Below are 19,966 nucleotides of genomic sequence, written 5' to 3'. Positions count from 1 at the left end.
TCATACCCCCCCCCAACCCAAGCCCCCAGCTTTTGTACTGATGTGTGTGTTTGTGTATTTGTGTGAGACAAGAGAGAGAGCATGCAGAGGCTACCACCGTATGGAGAGAGTGTGTGTCTGTCTGTTGATGCTTCTTTAGACCCCAAAACTCCCATGACTCATCGGTTTGGCTCGTCGCTGCATTCCCCTACTCCCCCCCCCTCAGTGACACTGCTATGACATCATCACAACCCCTGACCCACAGCCTGACCTGGTCCCAGCCTCTCAAGGGGGTAAGGGAGGGCGGAGAAGAAAAAGCACAGAGAAGAGGGGGGGTGGTGGTTCTGCACAATATTCCGGTTGCACTTCAACATCTGGAGCAGATTAGTCCTGAGATCTTGTAGGACGAACCAGCACAGCGGCCCTGGACAGCCCTGAGGCCTCCGTCTTACCCGCCAGAGCATCTTTAGATCTATTCACACACAATACGGGGCATTTTAGAGGAGATAAGGCCCAGTCATACCAGAAAGTGGTCCAGCTACGTCAATGACGTCTTGTTGCTAGGTGATGTAGTAACTACTCACAGGCCTATTGGTGAGCTGTAGCTGGTGAGCTAACTGCTAACACTCTACTTAGCCAGGAAAGGGTTGCATTGGTGAGTCACCCTTTTAACATAGGCTACCTATCCATAAAGCATCATTAAAGGGGACACATTATATGACTTTTTAAAGGCTCTTCAACATATATTTGGGTGTTTGTCTTGCCCTCCGGCCCCCAAAATGCGAGAATTGACAAAAAAAAAATCTGTAATTTGCAGGCTTCCTATATTGAAACACATTGTGGTTTTACGAGCTGTTCCCTCAGTTGTCTTCCAGTGATGTAAGTAGTTTTTGAATTTGCATAACCCCACCCCTACCTGGGACCAGTAGAAGGGGTGGGGTGGGGCGGGGCGAGCAGTTGCTGATTTGCATTTAAAGGGACAGGCACTGAAACCAGCCGTTCTGAACAGGGCTGTTTTGAGAGTATGAAAAGAGCTGTGGTGTTTGATCCTTGGGGGATTTTGACCAAAGCGTGTCACAGACATGTCTTTAAGACACCTGGGAACTATTTTAATTTGTGGAGAGGGGGCAGAATATGTCTCCTTTAATAAGCTCAGTCACCTAGTTCACACAGTGTTTTCAAGATGTACTTTGGGTATGGACCACTCCCCTTTTGAGCAGTGGGTTAGCTTCAACGCTGCAGCACAACATTTAGGCTGCGACAGTTAACTACTACTGCAATTTAAGCTTACTGTGGGTCATTGTGGTGTTGACACTAACATTAACAGATTTAACATCCTAATTTTGCCGTTTAAACACTTGGGTCTTTACAGCATGTGCCCTAACCCTACACTGATAAGTCAGTCAGCCCGGCAGATTAGTTACTGCAAATATGTCTGCATCAATGTACTACATGTTGGCCAATAAGTAACAAGAAACTGCAGCAGCATAAATGGAAACATATGTCTGAAGTAATATAGAAACATTAGTTTGTCCACCAGGGATTTTTTTTCTTCCAAATGTAAAACATGAAAAAGTACTGTAAGATGTATCAGTTCTATTTGTCTTCTAGTAAAAAGTACAAATTTCAGGTTTGTACATTTTTCATTTCAGTTGATAAATTAAATTACCTTACATTAAAATTGGGATAAATTGTGCTAGTTAGTTGAACAACGTACGGCTCAGAGTGAACAGAAGTTTGTCATATTCAACATACTGAACACATTTACATGGCATTTACCTGGCAGCTCTCTAACAAATTGATTTTCACACAAATCGTCATAGTGTGCTGTGCTCTGGTCTAGCGGCATAATTGTGCCCACACACACACACACACAGAGACCATGTCATGCCTGGAAACTAGGAGAGAAAAAACCCAGTCAGACAGAACACAGTGAGGAAATGTCACACATTCCTCACTCGCCTTATCACTGAAACGCACACTCACACCACAGTTTAATATGGCATGCAGCCTGTACATTGTCAGCCTGACTCGTATGTTCCTATCATACAAAATAGACAAAAGACAAAAACTATAGGACCTGAAACTTTGGGAAAAATGTGATTGTGGAAAAACAGACTCCAACAAACTTCTAAGAAATATTTGCTTTACAACTGTGACATAAATTCAGCTTGTAGCCTCAAACATCCAGAAACTGAAAATCTTTGACCTGGAGCTCTCTCTTCTTTCCCTCCCACCTCTCCCCCCTCCCTCCATGCAACAAGCCACACTGGAGCTACTACACTTCCTCCTCTTCCTTTTTACTCCTTCCAGTCATCCTCCCTCCCTCCACTCTCCCTCTCTTCCCTCCCTCCGCTGGAAAAAAAGTTCCTCCTGGTTTTTAGCCTTAAAAGGGCAGAAGCAAACTGGATCTTGGCAGCCCTCCCATTCCCTGGGCTCCGGTTACAGACAGAGAGGAGGAGGGAGGACAGCAGAAGGGAAGGGAGGCAGAGGGGGTGGAGGGCCCAGAGAGAAAAGAGAGAAAGGCAGGGAAAAAAAGTGCTGTGTGGGACAAATTTTAAGGCTTGCACTGGAAACGGCACAGGCCAAGGATGGGCTGAGATATGTTCATTTGAGGGAGGAGGAGGAGGAGGAGGAGAAGATAGGCTGAGGGGAGATGAAGTGTAAGTGTGAAGGGGGAAAAGGCAAGGACAGAAAAATGAAAAACATGAGAGGAACAGGGAGAAGCAAGAGGGGACAGGCTAAGACAGAGGCAGAGGAGGTGAGAGCAGGACACAGGCACCGCATGAAATGATGAATGAGGAGGTTTAATAAATACCATGCGGCTTTGATCAAGCCCTCGTTTCCTGGAAACATCTGAGAACTCAACGATCGACCATAAGACCAGAGTCTGGGTTTCCAAGTAATTGATAGTTCTCGGGGCTGGCAAAAATGATTCAGGTCTGGAAAAGTAGATCCCCTCCAGACGCGTTTCTGGCAAAGGTTTATGTGTAGGTAAAAATCTTGTAACACACACGGAACAAATGAACTCCAGTCAGTGCAGCTTTTAATATTTCATTCTTATTATTATTATTAATAATGTAGGTTATGTACAACTTAAATATCTCACTGGACAAGTGCAGATTTGTATGAGTGAAGTTACAGAATATGTTTGATTTACGTCTGCTTGTTCAGTCTGAACATGAGGCATGGGGTGCCGGGGCATCTTTCCAACACTGATGTAATGCAATAGCCTGAATTCCACTGTGCTGAATGCGAATGCGCACTCCGCTAATCCTCAGTATCCACTTGACCAGTCCCCTTTTTGCCTGTACAGACAGGAAGCCGTGCTAATGATAATGAGCTGGCAGGAAGTGATCCATTTTGACCTAACAGGGTGGCTAAACTCGCCGTTATCTCGCTCCACGGCCAACATTCCTCTCCACCCTGCTCCACCATCACCACCTCCGTCGCTCTCACTTCTATCTTGTTGCTAAAAGTTAAAGATCACATGTGATGCCGTACTGCATGAGGTCCCTGACACCAGCAGGCCCTCAGCGAACAAACTATTTAGACTTCCCAGCGGGTCCATAAAGTGCTCAGTCATTATCCGACGACTGACGATGCAGTTACTAGAGCCATGGGAGCTGCCTGAGCGTTACGGCTGTAATTACTCAAGGACATTGAGTTTAAACCTGAATGAACTCATGTTCTGGCTACACAGGGGGAGCAGAAACAACACTGACATGTTATCACCTTTTTTTTATTATTCATTTAACTATGTCTCCGGCTCCACCAACTCCTGAGACGGATATCTGACTCTTGAGCTGCTGAACTCTCCATCATGTTCACCAGCTAATCTCTAACTGTGTCTGCCTGCTGTTTACTGAGTACAATGGGTTTTAAGGGTTTTTTGCTCTGAGAACAGAAGTCTGCTGCTGTAAACACCACTGATAGGACAGAAGAGATGAGGGTGAACTAAAGATAAGCTAAGCTCCAGCACTGAGATGTTTGTTTGTTAAAACTGATTACAGCATCTTTAATGTCAGCTTCCCTTCTCTTTCTTCTTGGTGGATTTACTACATGTCAATATTGTTATATCTACTGTAGAAGGACAAAGACTGTGGTTATACATGTAAGCGCCTCAACAGGGAATCATTCTTTATAACATCATGAGTTCATATCACAATTGAAAGTCAAATATTGATTAATCATCCTAAACAAACAAATGTACACTTGAAAAATCATGTTGAGATTCAGAGAGAAAGGTCACACACCATCCACCCATGTTCTGTCCACATCTATTGAACTAATGAAAGTCAGTGCAGGTAGATTGATCAGTCATCTCCATCCACACAGACTCCTGTCGACACACAGTCTTTCACAATCCCAACACACCAAGACAGCATTTATGCAAGATTTTTCCACGAAGAAGAAGAATTGCTCAGTAGTGTGATTAATCAGAGCTGAGACACTCACTGCCTTCTCACAGACAAGCTGGATCATAGTTTTAGATCAACACTATGTCACGTTTTAAGGGAGCAACAACACATTCTTCCTCCTATTAATAAGAGGAGTTAATAAGCCATGAAACACATGCTTCAATACACTCAGAGGTTTTGTTGCTACAGGATTACTTGGACTGGCAACTCGCGGCTATTTTCATTATTGATTATTCGGCCAATTATTATTTTCATTATTCAGCCTATAATACAGTAGAAAACAGTGACTGTTTAATGTCTTGTTTTGTTTCACCAGCTTCTGAATATTCAGTTTATTGTCATAGACAACCTTGAAAAGCTGCAGATTTGAACATGTTAGAGCCTATAACATCAATTATTTACATTTCTTGCTTGACAATGATGACCACTTAATTATTATTGACTGACTGACTCTATGCAGCTCTTTTAGCCACTGTTAGCTACTGGTAAAACCAGATTAAGTAAGACTGCAGCAGTGTGTCAGTGTACAGCTACAAGCAAGGTGCGTTTTAGTGCTTAGGATTCAATTTTTCAGTTGTTAGATGAAAATAATTCCCCTTCCTCCTTAAAATGTGACACACTATGATTTATACCAACTTATATGAACAACACAGGAATACGTCCGGCTGAACAGTTTGTACGTTTATCTTGGTACTTTATCAGTGCTATAGAGCACATTTGATTATTATGTAACAGTAACAGGAGGAGCTTGGTTGTTGCCACACAGGCGTCTGTCTCAACCTGCATGTCTCCGCTCCCAGGCAAAAGACAGGGGAGCAGCCAGGTACAAAGTTACACCACAGCTCTGTTTATTTCACATCCTGCCTGTGCCGGGAAGAGTTTGGCACCGCCGGGGCCCATCGTACTGTTTCGACAAAGTCCACACAGGCTCGGTCAAGTTCACGTAAAGAGTGCTTTAAATTCTGATGTGGACCGGAGCTGAAGATGCTGCAGACGAAGGAGCTGACAAAGCACAAAACGCCTGCACAAAGAACGTCTGTCTCATAAAACTGTCACCAGGTCTTAATCTGCTTAACAGCCACTGTGTTAAAGCTTCAGTGTGCACACAAACATCAGCAGGATGATGCCAAGTGAAATGATTGAGCCTGTTCAAACACGGAATATGCACATGAGCAGTTTCCTCATGCACAACAGAAACATCCTTGCACAACTCAAGATTAAAAGATTTATAGATATACAGATAAATGTAAAATGTATACAACAGAAACATATAGACCTGTGAAAATCACACTGAGTTCACCGTTTGACCACCTGACAGTATGAGCCATAATGAGCCTGTGCTTGTTTAATCAGTGTTAGAGTGAGTGTCTCCCCCTGGTTCACTGCTCTGGCTGCTAGATGGCAGCCTTGTCACCGTTTCCCTGTGCTCCTCCTGACTGAATACATGTGAGTCCTGCTCTGGACTTATCAGCAGTCATGTGTCTGCTGCTGCTGCTGCCAGATCATGTGGGGGTTTGTCAGAAGTGCAGAGTCAGAGATTACCTGTCAGGTTATAACCTCATTAGAGAGGACGATGCTAAAACTAAACTGGGGCCTGTGCTGGGGATGGGAGAATGTAACACAGGGTGGAGCCGACAGAGCCAACAGGATGGTGATGATGAGGGTGAGGATGATGGAACAGCCTTCCTCTCAGTGATGAAGATGATGACATGCATCGAGAGTTAGCAGGGTTAGCACTGAGTGGCCCAGTTAGCTTTGTAGCTACTGTAGTCCAGTGTAGGCCTAAAACTTTCAACTAATCAATTAATCAGTTTCTAGGAAAACTATATTGATATTCATCTACTTATTTAACAAAAAAGCTTCATATATAATGCATGGGTCAGCAATTTTCTATAATTGTGTTTAATTGTAAATGTGCTGCTTCATAAATGTTGTAAACTTTAGGTTTTTGCACTGTTGATTGCGAAATAAATTACATATTTTTGGACTTTTTACTCTTTCCAAACATTTTATAGTATGAACCACTGTCCTGTTCGACACTGTCTCAGCTCTTTTGGGTGGTGCAAATTACTGGTTTGTGTTGAGTAACTCCTGAGGACAGTGTTACAGTGAGTACTGTTGCGTATCATGGGTACATTTTTAGCAAAGAATACAAAAGTAAAAGGAGAAATGAAAGAGGTGTGGTATGGACATGCAGATCCAACATTTGAAGGAACAAACTGAAAAGCCACCCACTAGCAGAATAACTGAAAAAGAAAAGTTTATGAAATGTTTTTTTTTCCCTTTTTTAAATAAAGTTCAAGTGAAAGTGAAGAAGTGAAAGAAAACAAAAGGACAGAAAGAAAGCCTGAGGTTTAAGACAGAAGGAGAGAGAGCGTGTGCATCACGCTGAGCGGCGATGGCAGTTTGGTAACTTGTGGTGAGGGTTGCTGCCTGGGTGTGTCCTTTTTCTGCAATGAAAGGAGGAAGTAAAAAAGAGGAGAGCGGGCTCCTCTCTCATCTTCAGATTAAATGACTCAGAAGGGGCAGCTATGATGAGGGTGAGTCAGCTAGAGGCACAGACAGACGCACAGACATGCAGACAGAGCTGAGTGGGATGGCTCATCAGCACCCTGAACACAAAGCAGCATTGTTTAATTAAACAACAATCAGATGGCATGAGGGTGAAGAGTTAAATGCAGGGGAAAGGGATCTGTCTTTAGGGGATGAATGGGAGTTCTGTGCCCAGAAGATGAACCGCATGTGCGACTCTTAACAGCTCTTGCATTTGCATGAACAGAATCTCCTACCACCAACCACAGCCCTGATAAGCGCTGTCTCCACTTTTAGTGTGAAGCCCCACCTTTCCTCTCTGCTAAGATTAAGTATGGGGTACAACTGTATTCAACCCTGAGCTGAAACAGTGTCACGCCTCACCTGCTGACTGCAGCAGGAAGTAGAAACCAGCATGTGTGTGTGTGTGTGTGGAAACCATGAGGTGAGCCAGACATTCCCCCAGGGATGACAGGGACTCACTCATGTCTGATTCACACACACACACACACACACAGTCACAAAACCTCTTCCGTTGCTGCCAGGACAGTAATTGTGTTGATAAAGGTTTTGTCCCGGGACAGCACAGGTGTTGTTGTTGTTGCTGCTGCTGCTTCTGTTGTTGCTGTGTGTCTTTAATCCAGGTGCAGGGAGGGTGAAACATCTGCTAGAATTAATCATTCTTGTGCAACCTCAGCTATGGGACAATTATGAATCAAGGGCCCTTGAGCCTCTTTGGGAGCCGCTCCTCACTGCATGGGGGGAGTTGTTAGAAAGAACAACAGGAGAGGAATTTATCCTCCTGGTTCTGCATCACAGCAGTCCCACTCACAACTGCGAGATCATCAGTGTTGTGAGCGGCCGCGTGTAGGCAAAGCCCGTTAAACCCAGTTTTATGTCACCGAGCCTGAGCCAAGTTCTGTCTAATGCTGTGGAGACCCAGCCCCAGCCCACTGCACGACATGAGCACAGACAATAGCCCTGTGTGTGCCTGTGTGTGTGTCTCTCTCTCTCGCTCTGGGTGTGTGTACAGGATCAGCTCTCCTATCCCACTAGGCCCGAATTACATCCCGGCCCACAGAGTTTGCCTCGGACCGGCCCAGCCCCGGCTAAGGCAGCAAAGGGGGGGACGGCAGAAAGCCTGGGGCCCCCTCTGCACATAAGTCAGACCCCCTCCTCCCCAAAACAACCCGCCTCAAATCTGGACAGCCAGAGACAAAAGTGCTGCGCCCCTCAACACAGAAAAGACGCCTTGCCTTTCTCCCTGAGTGATCTTCCCAACACCCTGACGCTCCTTCACATGACTGAACTCAAGTGTGGTTCCACCGCTTTAAAGGGTGACAGACTTTTTTTTCCTGAGACAGCATGCTCAACTTTATTCCTGCAGGCCTGCACACATGCACTGTTCTTTAAAGTACCAGCAACTATTTGACACTGACTGGGATCCAGTGGAGCTACTGCTTAGCACCACCCAGGTTCAAGTCTTAAAGAAAAACCAGGCGTGTGTGTGAGTGTGTGTGCACCAACAACAGATCAGTAGACCTGAGTGAAGGTGGAGATGCGTTAGAGGACAGCTGCCCCTCCGAGACGCAGGCACTGGCACCCATTCATTAACGCCATGCATTGTTTTCACGGTGTGCAAAGACGCGTGTGACTCACCTATGGACACCAGCTTGATGTTCTCCTTGTCCAGGAACTCCAGAGCCACCGACACGTTCTCCAGCTGCATCTGGCGGAAGGTGGGCCTCTGGTTGTACTTTCTGAACATCTTCTTCTGGGACAGGACCTCCAGGAGCCCGATGAGCCGCAGCCCGTCGCCGAGGTCCGTCTGCAAGTTGCCGATCCTCTTGTTGACGCATTTCAGGTGCTCGTTACACCAACGGGTGAAGGTGTTCTGCTGGATCTTCTTCCACGGCGCATCCTCGGCCAGGTCCTTCTCCGTGGCGGGCATTTCTGCGTCCTTGTCCGTGGAGAGAGCGTTGGGAGCGGGCGCGGCGCTCTGGTGGAGCCGGGGGTGGGAACCACTCATTTTTATGGTCTCGGCTGTCTCTCGGTTCGCTGGCTGTTTTCTGGGTGGAGTCTGCTCAACTTTGCGTGGCCGCTCCCTTTCTCTCTCTCTCTTTCTGTGTGTGTCTGTGTCTACCTCGTCTCTGTTTGAGGGGAAAGAAAAAGAAAGAAAGAGGTTGACATGAGAGAGTGACTTATAGCCTGCAGATAGAGTTTTCTCATGAAGAGGAGGCGGCTATGGCAGAAAAGGGAGTTGTTCTGGATGAAAATGAAACTGTCCAAGTGAGAAACTCATCCAATGAGGCAGCTGCAGCGCTGTGATACACTACTTCACGTACAGGACCTGGTTTAAGAATAAACTGACACACATTTAGCTGGACTATCATATGGCAGCCATTAAAACCAGACTGACCAAAGCTGTGGTCGTAGAGACAACAGAGGAGAAAAAAAAATCAGTGTATTTCTCAATACATTGAGAAATAGGTCTGTATCAGAGTAACATAGTCCAGATACACTGGGCTGATAGATTAAACTTCACAGGCACTAAAATGGATTTTAAAGGTCCCACATATCATACTTTTATTATTTGAAGTGTTGATATTCATATGATGTTTTGTGGCTCGGAGAGTCTCCTCTGACTGGCTGACTGTTTTGTGAGTGATCCATATCCAATAGAAATATAGCAGTTTTCAGATGAAGAAAAGCAAATCCTGCAAGGTTCTAGGTCTAGGTGGGCGAGGCTTGGAGAATGGCTGACATCAGTGGCTGCTTTGTTGTGACATCACAAATCACAGATGCCCTGCTGGTTTAAAGGCTCAAGTTTGTGAATACAGGCTGTATGTATTTCTCTGTGGACTGATATCTCTACCTCTGTTTTATTATCAAAAACGACATGGAAATATTATTCTATATAATATGTGACCTTTAAATCCGTTTTATAACATGACAGGGGTAGCCTATAGTTAAGGTTGGGTCAGGTGTAGGCACAAAGATGATTTCTCTTATTTTAAGTAGCAACACACCATCGTTTTTGATAACATGTACTATTATGCTAAGGTTAGGAGACATTCATAGTCAAGGTTACAAGAGGAAAAGTTCACTCACTTTATTATGGGACCTTGAACTACTTCTTACCTACAGACGTACAGTGTGTTTTGATAGTGATACTAACTTTATTTAAGTGTTTTAACAATCAAAACACATGCAGTAATGAGACAGAGATTTTGAATGCCCCCCTTCGTCCCATCACTTGCCATGTCATGTTGTGGCTACTGGAGGAAAGGAAGATGTTTTCTGGAGATACAAAATGATGCTGGACCAGATTTACAGAATCAGAATCAGCTTGTGTGTACACATACAAGGAATCTGACTTTGGTATTTTGTGGTGACGCTTCCAGGAACAGAGATGAAGAGCCCAAGTTCAGGGTCCCTTGTGAGGGTATGAGCTCATCTGATGCTCACGCTCATGGGTCCCAAGCCGCAGTGAAATAAATATTTGAGATATCCAGAGGGATATGAGGATCAGAAGGCCACTGTGTTTGTTTGTGTCTGTTGGCTTGAATACAGCTCTGCTGTTTGTGCCTGTGAGCAGGGACAGTGCGCTTATTTGCGCACATATTTTCAGCCTAAATTTTTACTTTTGACGTGTGTGTTAGTTTGTGTGCAGCCTTATCTTTTAAGAGGTCACAGTGTGGATCAGCCAGACACCGAGTGTCTAGACACAAGCCCTACCCACCTCCTCTGTTTGTCTTCACCGGGACTGACCAAACATGAGATCACACACCAAGTATGCACTATATGATGCACTAATGGCAGCCTGTGTTTTATAGCAGGAGGCAGTTTCTATAATTGTAGCATGGTTCATTTGCAAATGCCCTTAATTGTCACTTAACACTCTTTTAGAACACTTTCCTCCTGTCCTTGGGTTTTCCTCAGTGGATTAGACACATTTTGATTGATTGACACATGGTTTTTCACATAATAGCTAAGTAGAGAGAGGGGAGAAGAGGAGATGAGCTGACAAATATTATGATCCAAGATGGTGCTTAGACTAGAGGTTAAACAGCAGAAAATACAACTAGAAATTTGAAGAAAGAATAAATGACTTTTTTTGAGAGTGCCAGTGACTTTTTGTGGTTGTGAAACCAAATTCTGATGACAGTGCTGCCACTACACACCCACTTTTTGCTGTAACTGTGTTAAAATCATGAAGGTCTTAGTTTGTTGCAGCAGCAGCTGTAGAAGACGGAAACTAACCCCCAGGGACATGATTAATTTTTTACAGACGACAGATGACAGCATGTGGACCGAGAGACTGGACTGGGATACAGAAGCTAATGGAGCGAGGCTAACTCGGACATGACGTTATGAGTTTGGCTCTCTCTACCGAGCTGCATTATGGGAGTTGTAGGATGTAGCTTTTTTTGTCTACAGACTAAAAATTCAGATGTTGACCTCTCCTTCTTTAGCTTTCACCTTTCTCTGAAAAAAAACAACTGTTATTTCTTGGCCAAAGTGTGAAACCAAATCTTCAGGGTGGCAACCTCATTTGATGAAATTCACAAACACGCACACAAACACACAAATTCATGTTGTTCGACTCATTTTCTTTCTCTGCGTAACAGAACAGTGGAGGCCGTGAAGACAGAGGCAGAGAAGTGACTCTGCAGCTTTTTTGACTAAATAAGGAGCTCAGTGCCAGGAGCCACAGTGTGGCCAGCAGCCATCAAGAATGCTCTGCCTTTGTGTGTGTGTGTCCGTGTGTTTGTGTGTGTCTGGTCAGGGGAGAATCTGAAGAATGCCCCTCACCCCCATAACAACCCTGGAACCCCCCAGTCTTAATAACAGCTCAATAAAAGGGGCCTATTAATGTAACACACACACACACACACACACACACACACACACACACACACACACACACACACACACACACACACACACACACACACACACACATTCTGGCAGCAGCCCGCTTTTAAATTCACTGGGCCATTTAAAACAATAGAACAATAGATTTAAACAGTTTGGTGCATAATTTGCTCCATTTCACGACATTAACACTTTACAGACTTCAGTCTTGATGAAAGTATGAAGCTGTGTAGACTGAGTGTGTCAGAGCAGGAGAGATTAACAGCACCAGAGCTGAAGATCATCAGATAAGACTCAGATGGTAAAGAGCCCGACGTGGATGGATCCACTGATACAGAGCTGTTTCTAGGGATCATCCTTAGATCACTCTCTACTTGAGCTTTAGTGAGCTCAGTGAAGAGAGAGAGAGAGAGCTGAGAGGACTGGTGAAATATTCACGGCCTATTGTTTCACTGGAATTTGCCAAATAAACAGGAGACAAACACAGGGCGGGGACACAGAGAGCTGACCAAGATGTATTAAAACTTCTCTGAGTCTTAAGACCAGCCTGCGCTCTCTGCTTTGTCGTTTGCCTCCCCTTAGTGGTGGTTTGTGGAACTGCACTTATCAGGCTCCTCTGACACTTTCTCTTGTTCTCTCTCCACATGTCTTCTTCACGCCTTCTCTCTTTGAGGTTTACCCACCTCTCCCCCTCAGTTTTCTCCCCTCAGTCTCTAAGCTGGACACAGTTTCATGAATCCTTGGCTGATGTGTGGACATTTATTTGACTCGAGGGGAGCCCCACGCTGACAAATGAGGTCTTTTCATTTTATTGCAGGGAACCCTGTGGTTAACACACAATCGGTATTTTTCACATGTATTACTGGAGGTGTAGCAACTGTGAAACCAAGATACAAAACCGCAACACCAACGTCCACGATCTTGTTTCACCATATAAGAGGAAGATGTTAACCTGCTGCAGGTGCAGCCTGTTCAGCTCTCATCACATAAACGATGTAGCAAAAATCTACTTACATTCCTTCATTACGCTACACTATAACACATTTAAATTACAAAATGTTTTTTCTATTTAAAGTTAGGCTGAATATCTTGTAGATAACCTCACATTATTGCAATTGTATTGTCTTGCAACTGCCAATCAGTCCAATCATGATTCACACCTGCAGTAAAAGTTTAATTAGCTCAAGATGGATTTGAACTGAACTATACTACAACTTGGAGAAACTATGAAAAAAAATTAATTGCAGTACATTAAGGTCTATTGTACTAAATATTTTCATTCATACTCGTGTAAACTCCATCTCAGAGGAGAATACTGTACTTTTTTATTGTGTAACTGTAGTTTCAGATTTTACAAGCAAAAATACATCATATATGATATGATATAAGCACCTCAAACACCTACTGATACCCAAGAGTAAGTGCAATTTGCTCATCACAACTCTTCCTTACTTGCAGAGTCTTCAGATGAACTAGGTCCTGACTACAAAGACCCAAGGCTGAGTAGCGGGGTTCATTTTCACACTTTTATTTCACATCTCTCTTTCATATGAGGGTTTCAAGTTGACAATGACTGTGACTGTTTCATTTCCTGGATCAGCAGAAACCCAATGGGTGGAGTGCAAAGTGTTAATTCACTATTTCTGCCAGGTGAGAATGAAGTCATGAGAAAATACATCAGCCTGACTGATAAAGGGAACTAATATTAAGATGTTTGATGCTCTGATGATCATGTTAAATATAGATGAACCCCATTAGTATGAATACACAAAGTGCCAACAGCCAGTGGTGTGTATAAGATATTAGATTAGATATAGTTAGACTAATTTATATAGCTAATAGTTGTACCACACCCAGAAGTCGAGCACAGCAGAACTCAGCAAAGGAAGTTCAATGAACGCTGTGTGCAACGCTGCCAACCACTTGCAACACACACACAGACGGGTGCAGAGTCAAATGCACAGATTACAGCAAAGTTATGGCTTTCCCCTTAATTTCCTGCAGACAGTGTGTGGGGGGAAGTGTAGGCGCGACTTTCGGTGGCACTTAGGGTGAAAGTCGACCAAGACGTGTCAAATAAGGACAGGTTTGGTCTACATGTTTACATCTCACACTTTCTATGCTGGCACACTCTTCTGTCCCTCTTCAATGCAGTTTAAACTGTTAGGGAACCAAGATGCCTGAGAACCTCTCAGCCAAAAGCTACACAGTCATTTATCCTAGAGTAAACACCAAGAGCTTTCCAATCTGAAATCAGTTTCCTCGGCTGTGTTTTTAGATGAAAGGTGTACAGGAATGCTATGACCTCAGTGTGAAATCACCTGCCAGAAAAGGTTGGAAACGAGTGGTTACGTCGACTTTGAGAACAAAAGAGGCGCATTCCTGGAGTTCAATCCCATCACCAAAGACATTTAAAGGAGAGGGGGGAACATATGAGGATGGGTGAGGGGTGGGGGGCAGATGAAGAGGAATGTGGCAATAGATATCATTACTGAAGGACGACCCTGTTGACTATAATAAAACTAATTTGATTAGATTAGATTTGCTTAATGCCATGGCTGGTCCTAGTCACATGAACACCACTTATGCCAGCAGTCTCAATTCAGTCTTAACACATTATCCTGTGAAATAGATTTAAGATTTATGGGTTTTTGAGGAGGAAAAGGAATAAAATCTCATGATATTATATCAATACAATAACAATTACAACCGCATAACCCGCCTCCATATGATCACAGTGTGCTACATGGATATACAACACTCAGATGTGGATTTCTGTTGAATTATTATCAAGTAACACGACATTAAAAGCATTGTGTCAGTTATTTATACCAAGTTGGTCTTTATGTTTTCAAGTCTGGGATGGACTTCACATTAAAATATTATTCTCTTCTGTCTCTTGTATTTCCAAACTTCCACATTGTAAGGAATGGCAAATATAGCTCTCTTTCTCTCTCTAGAAATGAAGGCATCCGGCTGAGGAAACCATCGGTTCTGAATCTCAAACCCTCGAAAGTCTGAGCTCAGATCTTTTCTTTATCCCTTTCAGATCAGGAAATGCACCTGTGTCTGTGTCTGTGTGTGTTTTACATCAAAAAAAACCTCCATAGACCCACACACCCTGCCCTGACACATAAAATGCTGACAGGTTATTTCAATGTAAAGCAGTGAGACATCTCCTGGCACAGTGCCACATGTGTTCTGCTTCCTGAAAGAGTGTCCCCACCCGAAAAGTAGGCTACAACTTCACCTCCCCATTTGATTCAGCAGAAACACAGTGAAAAAGTTGCCTATTTATAAACGGGACATAGTGGGGTCTCTGCTCCCTCTGCCTCTTCACAGTGACAGCCAGTTAACCCCCTGTCATGTTTAGGAGGAGCTCAGTTGAACGTGAGCATGAACCAAGTGGCTTGTGAGACCCACTCTCGGCGGCGGAGGGCGCAAGTGGTCACCACTCTCTCTCTCTCTCTCTCTCTCCCCCCGATGTAAAAAGCTCCACTGTCCGTGTATTACCTTATTTGGTGTGGAGCCCCCAGTTGTAGCGAACACCGGGGAGATGCTACGGTCCTGTGCTGCTGCTGCTGTTGCTGCTGCTGCTGGTGCGCGATTACGCACAGACAAACGTTAAGTGTGGGGGATGAATTGAGGCAGACAGATGAGCTGAGACGTCCAGCTTCACCTCGTCTGACTGAGCAGAGGAGTCGGGGTCACACTGTGTGTGTGCTCCGCACTGGGCTGTGCGTAACGGCACCGAGGTCTTGGAGCGACCGGGTAACGCAGCGCCAAGAGTAGGAAAGTTCATGTTGAGTGAGGCGTGGCGCACCGCAGCAGCAGCAGCAGCAGCAGCAGCCCACCGGGTGAGAGCAGCGGACCCTCCGGTTCTCTCTATCCAAACACCGCTGGTCTCTGTCAGCCCGTTACCACCGGTCCAAACACACAATCACAACACACACATGACAGAAAACCCCATGACACATTCTCCCCAACCACCAGTCCGACATGAAAACTTTAGTCATGGCAAACTTAATGACAGAAAGTTTCCTCCGCAGCATCACTCACTATCACACACACACACACTCGCACACACACATACACACATCGACAAGTCTTCACAACTTACATGTGCTGTAGCCTGTGATCCTGGAGTGTGTGTGTCCGCTGTCTCTCCGCTCCGCTCAGTCAGTGCGCGCAGCAGCCTGCAGTTACTTTGGTCACAGAGGGTGTGTTTGTATGTGTGGTGTGTGCTGTGCTGCGTGCTGTGTGTGTGTGTGTGTGTGTGTGTGCTGTGCTGCACCGAGGTCCCGGACCTCCCTCCCCACGAGCAGTCCCAGTGGGGGGAAATGGGTGTTATTGGTGGTACTGGTGTTGTGAAGGGAAGAAAGAAATAGTCCAACTCTTTTGCTCTTTTCTACCTCTGCGCCTCCTCGATCCCTCTCTCTCTCTCTGTCCTCCGCAGCCAGAGCCTTAATTGGTAAACGGGTAAAGCTGCTGAGGTGCTGGGGGTGTTGCTCTCTCTCCCTGTTTCTGCTCTCTGCCTCTTTTTTTTAAACGTGGGTGACGTCATGACCGCGCCTTCGGGATTTTAAAGGTATGATGTCACCGGTCCGTGAAGTGCACCTACTGTATCTCTCTGCCATCGTCCTTTCCTTTTTACACGGGAGTGGGGAGATTCTCACGAGCAGTGTGTGTGTGTGTGTGTGTGTGTGTGTGTGTGTGTGTGTGTACACCACTTTGACTTACAGACTTTAGGGAGTGAATACATTTTTGGCTGATCCTCACTACTTCTAGAGTTAGGTTTAGTGTGTGTGTGTGTGTGTGTGTGTGTGTGTGTGTGTGTGTGTGTGTGTGTGTGTGTGTGTGTGTGTGTGTGTGTGTGTGTGTGAGATTGAGAGAGCGACAGAGAGAGAGAGAGAGATACCCACATCACTCTACACTCTCTGTCCTCTCTTTCCTGTTATCTGTTATTGTTCAGGAAAAGTATAGTGAACAACATAGGGAGTTGTGTTTCTCTCTGTCAAACCCTGCTCTGACTAAACACGGTGGTGGGAGGCGTGTGTGTGCATGTGTGGGTATGTGTGTGAGTGTGTGCATCTGTGTGTGCGTGTGTTTGAGTGCTCTCCAGCTGAGCATTGGCTCAGGAAACAAGAATGTTCGGCCTCTGCTGTGCCCTCTACTTACAGTTCATCGGTCTGGTGGGAGGATGGAGGGAGGAGAGGAGGAGCGGGAGCAGGGGGGGGAGGCCGCAGGGGTGGAGGATGTGGTGGAAGTAGAGGTTAAAGTGAGAGTGGAGGAGGAGAGAGCAGATCGACCTTTGGATATATCCCTATGACTACTTCCTAATAGTTCTTATTGAATGGTAATGTGTGATTTATAGAAAGCATCACCTCAAAGGAAGAGTTCAGCATGGAGGAAAACTGTCTTCACTTAGTGAAGTACTTTGGTTGGCAGATGCTTTAACATAACTGTAGGATAAGGTAAAGGTAAAAATACATACATATATAAACAGTTAAAAGCAGTGGTGTGTGTTTATTATTCATGATTTATGATAAACCCTTAATGGTATAAAGCCTTACTGGAATAAAGTCTTAATGGTATGCACCCTCCCAAGCCCATGTCCCCAGTTCCACTTTATTAAAGCACCATCATTCTAAACTTTAAGTTTTCTTTTGTAACCATGACAACAAAGCCCGCTAACCCTTGAGCATTGCTCACCCAGACCCTGATGTGTGTTATGTTTGTGCCTAAACCACTGTCACAGCATACAACAGCTTTTTCTTTTCATAACTTAATTTTTTTCATCTTATAATCAGTTCTAAATCAGACAGGCAGCTTAGGAAGCGAAGTGGAGTTGGGGTGATGTGATGTCTTTGGAGACACAGACCAGTGATGTCGTCCTGCTGGGAGGGAGTCAGAGTGGACATTTATCTGACAGAACGCAGGGCGTCTCTTATAACAACACAATGTCATCATGTTATGTTGTGAAGTCGGGTACCTCAGGGCTGTGTCCTTGGCCCTCTGCTTATCTCTCTGTCTATCTCACCTCTTGGCCAAATTATCTGCAGCAAAGGAATTCATTCCACTAGTTTGCTGATGATACTCAGCTGTATGTGCCCATACAGACTGATGGTTCCTCTCAGATCATTGATGTCTTGTAACTATTTGCTCCTTAATTCAGACAAAACCAAGATGCTGGTCATTGACCTGATCTATCATAGACATAAATTTGATCAAGTAACAGTAACTTTGACTGCTGTGATTTCACAAAAGGTGTTGCATTCAATTCAACCCTCTCTTTCAATCAGCACATTAAAGAAGCCAAAACCGCTTTTTATCTCCTGCGTAACACAGCGTGCATTCAATGTTTTTTTTTGCCTATGCTGAAATCCTGATAAGTGTCTTTTTTTCTGGCCTGCCACATACTCACATTGTTGAAAGTTCTGGTTCAATAGCTGCTGCTATTGTAACCAAAACCAGGACTTTTTTTGCTTCCCTTCAGTGGCTTCCTCTTCATATGAGATCAGATTTTAAGGTGTGTTCTGTCCAGGCTCCTCTGCTCTGAAATAGCCTCCCTGCTGACATTACGACAGCAGGGCCTCCATTTAGGCCTTCAAATCCAAACTTAAAACATATTTTTATGCCTAAATCTTTAATTAGCACTTAGTTTCTACCTCAGGTTTCAAACCTGTTATCATTCCAACCTCCAGTAAGTGGGCCTCAGTCTCAATAAAACAGTTTGACTGATAGTTCAGGCCAGGTTGCACTGCCCATTAGATTACTTTAAACTTTCTGCAGCATCATCCTGGACCTTTTGTTTTCTCTCTCAAGCACATGAGCATCTAGGCTGTGTTCCTCTCTCTCCCTCTCTCTCTCTCTCTCTCTCTCTCTCTCTCTCTCTCTCTCTCTCTCTCTCTCTCTCTCTCTCTCTCTCTCTCTCTCTCTCTCTCTCTCTCTCTCTCTCTCTCTCACCTCCTTCTCTCCTCCCCTTCAACCCAACCAGTCGGGGCAGATAGCCTCCCATCCTGAATCCGGTTCTGCTCAAGGTTTCTGCCTCTTAAAAGGACGCCTTTCCTCACCCCTGTTGCCATGTATGCAGCTCTCAGTGGGAACTGTTGGGTCTCTGTAAATACTGTTATGAGGAGGAGGTCTAGACATTCTCTGTTTGTAAAATGCCTTGAGATAACTTCACTTTGTGAACTTGCGCTATATAAATAGAATTGACTTGACTTGACATTTGTGAATCCAAGAATAGACTATTCCTCTGGGATGGACAGTGATGTGGACATTTTAGTTAAAACTGATTCTGTGTGCTGTACGAGAGGATGTGGACAAAACAGCATATTTTACTGTTGAATCGTGAAAGCAAGTGAATTGGCTATTTATGCTCAACGCAAGGCGTTAACTAGGGTCCAAATTACTGTGTGTGGCACAGGTTGTCATTTAGAGTTAAGTGTCGAATTTCAAGAGACACAAAGTATTATGTGTGATCATGTTATATTATGTTGTCATTATGTTCCCCACAGTGACTGTGCTGTTCTTTGTGTGCAGGAGAGCATAGAGTGGAGCGAAGAGAGAGAGCAGAGGAAGAACAGACGGAGGAGTGGAGGAGGCAGGAGGATAGAGACAGGGGACAGGGAAAGGAGAAAGGAGGAGGGAGAGAGAGAAAGGGAGGGAGAGAGAGAGGCAAGAAGGTGATGGATCTTTATAAAACCCCATAAAACCTCCAGTTCTCAACTTATCCCTTTAACGCAGTTCATTTCTCTACAAAGAGGCGGGCCATAAAATTTTCTCTGTGTGTGTGTGTTGTGCATCAGTTTGTATTAATAAGAACCAGATGTTTGCCATTGCGGTTGTGAGATCGTCCAGTCGGTCAGTGACATCATCTGTGTGCAGCTTGTTGAAGTTACATCACCAGAGGCTTTTTTGTTCGAGTAAACACACACGCATGCACACACAATTTCTCGTTTTTTTATTTAATTGAGCGGAAGGAAATGTTGTGACAACCTCTGTGCACTCCAGCTCATTCTCAACACAACATTCACAACATTTACGCTGATGACACCCAGATCTATACGAACCAGTAAGAAAAGCAACTCACCATCTTGTCTATCCTGAATTTTGTTCTAAATGTCCCAGAAATGATAATAAACCACAAATAT

The 19,966-nt window shown here is 44.6% G+C and overlaps 1 protein-coding gene across 4 annotated transcripts in view; it reads right to left on the bottom strand.

Annotated features, from left to right (window-relative positions):
- The window catches only part of flna (filamin A, alpha (actin binding protein 280)), a 47,942-nt gene extending 31,929 nt beyond the window's left edge, over nt 1-16,013 (bottom strand). For all 4 annotated transcript variants that reach the window (XM_083975187.1, XM_083975189.1, XM_083975188.1 and 1 more), the window contains exons 1-2: nt 15,931-16,013; nt 8,592-9,082 (exon numbers count right to left, since the gene is read on the bottom strand). In XM_083975187.1, coding sequence (XP_083831313.1) covers nt 8,592-8,961 — 370 coding nt within the window. In that variant the 5' untranslated portion in view covers nt 8,962-9,082; nt 15,931-16,013. The remainder of the gene's footprint in view (nt 1-8,591; nt 9,083-15,930) is intronic.
- Between the last annotated feature and the right edge of the window lie 3,953 nt (nt 16,014-19,966).

This window comes from Trachurus trachurus (genome assembly GCF_905171665.1).
Source record: "Trachurus trachurus genome assembly, chromosome: 7".
NCBI classification, from domain to species: Eukaryota; Metazoa; Chordata; class Actinopteri; order Carangiformes; family Carangidae; genus Trachurus; species Trachurus trachurus.
This window is presented reverse-complemented; position numbering and strand designations above follow the sequence as displayed.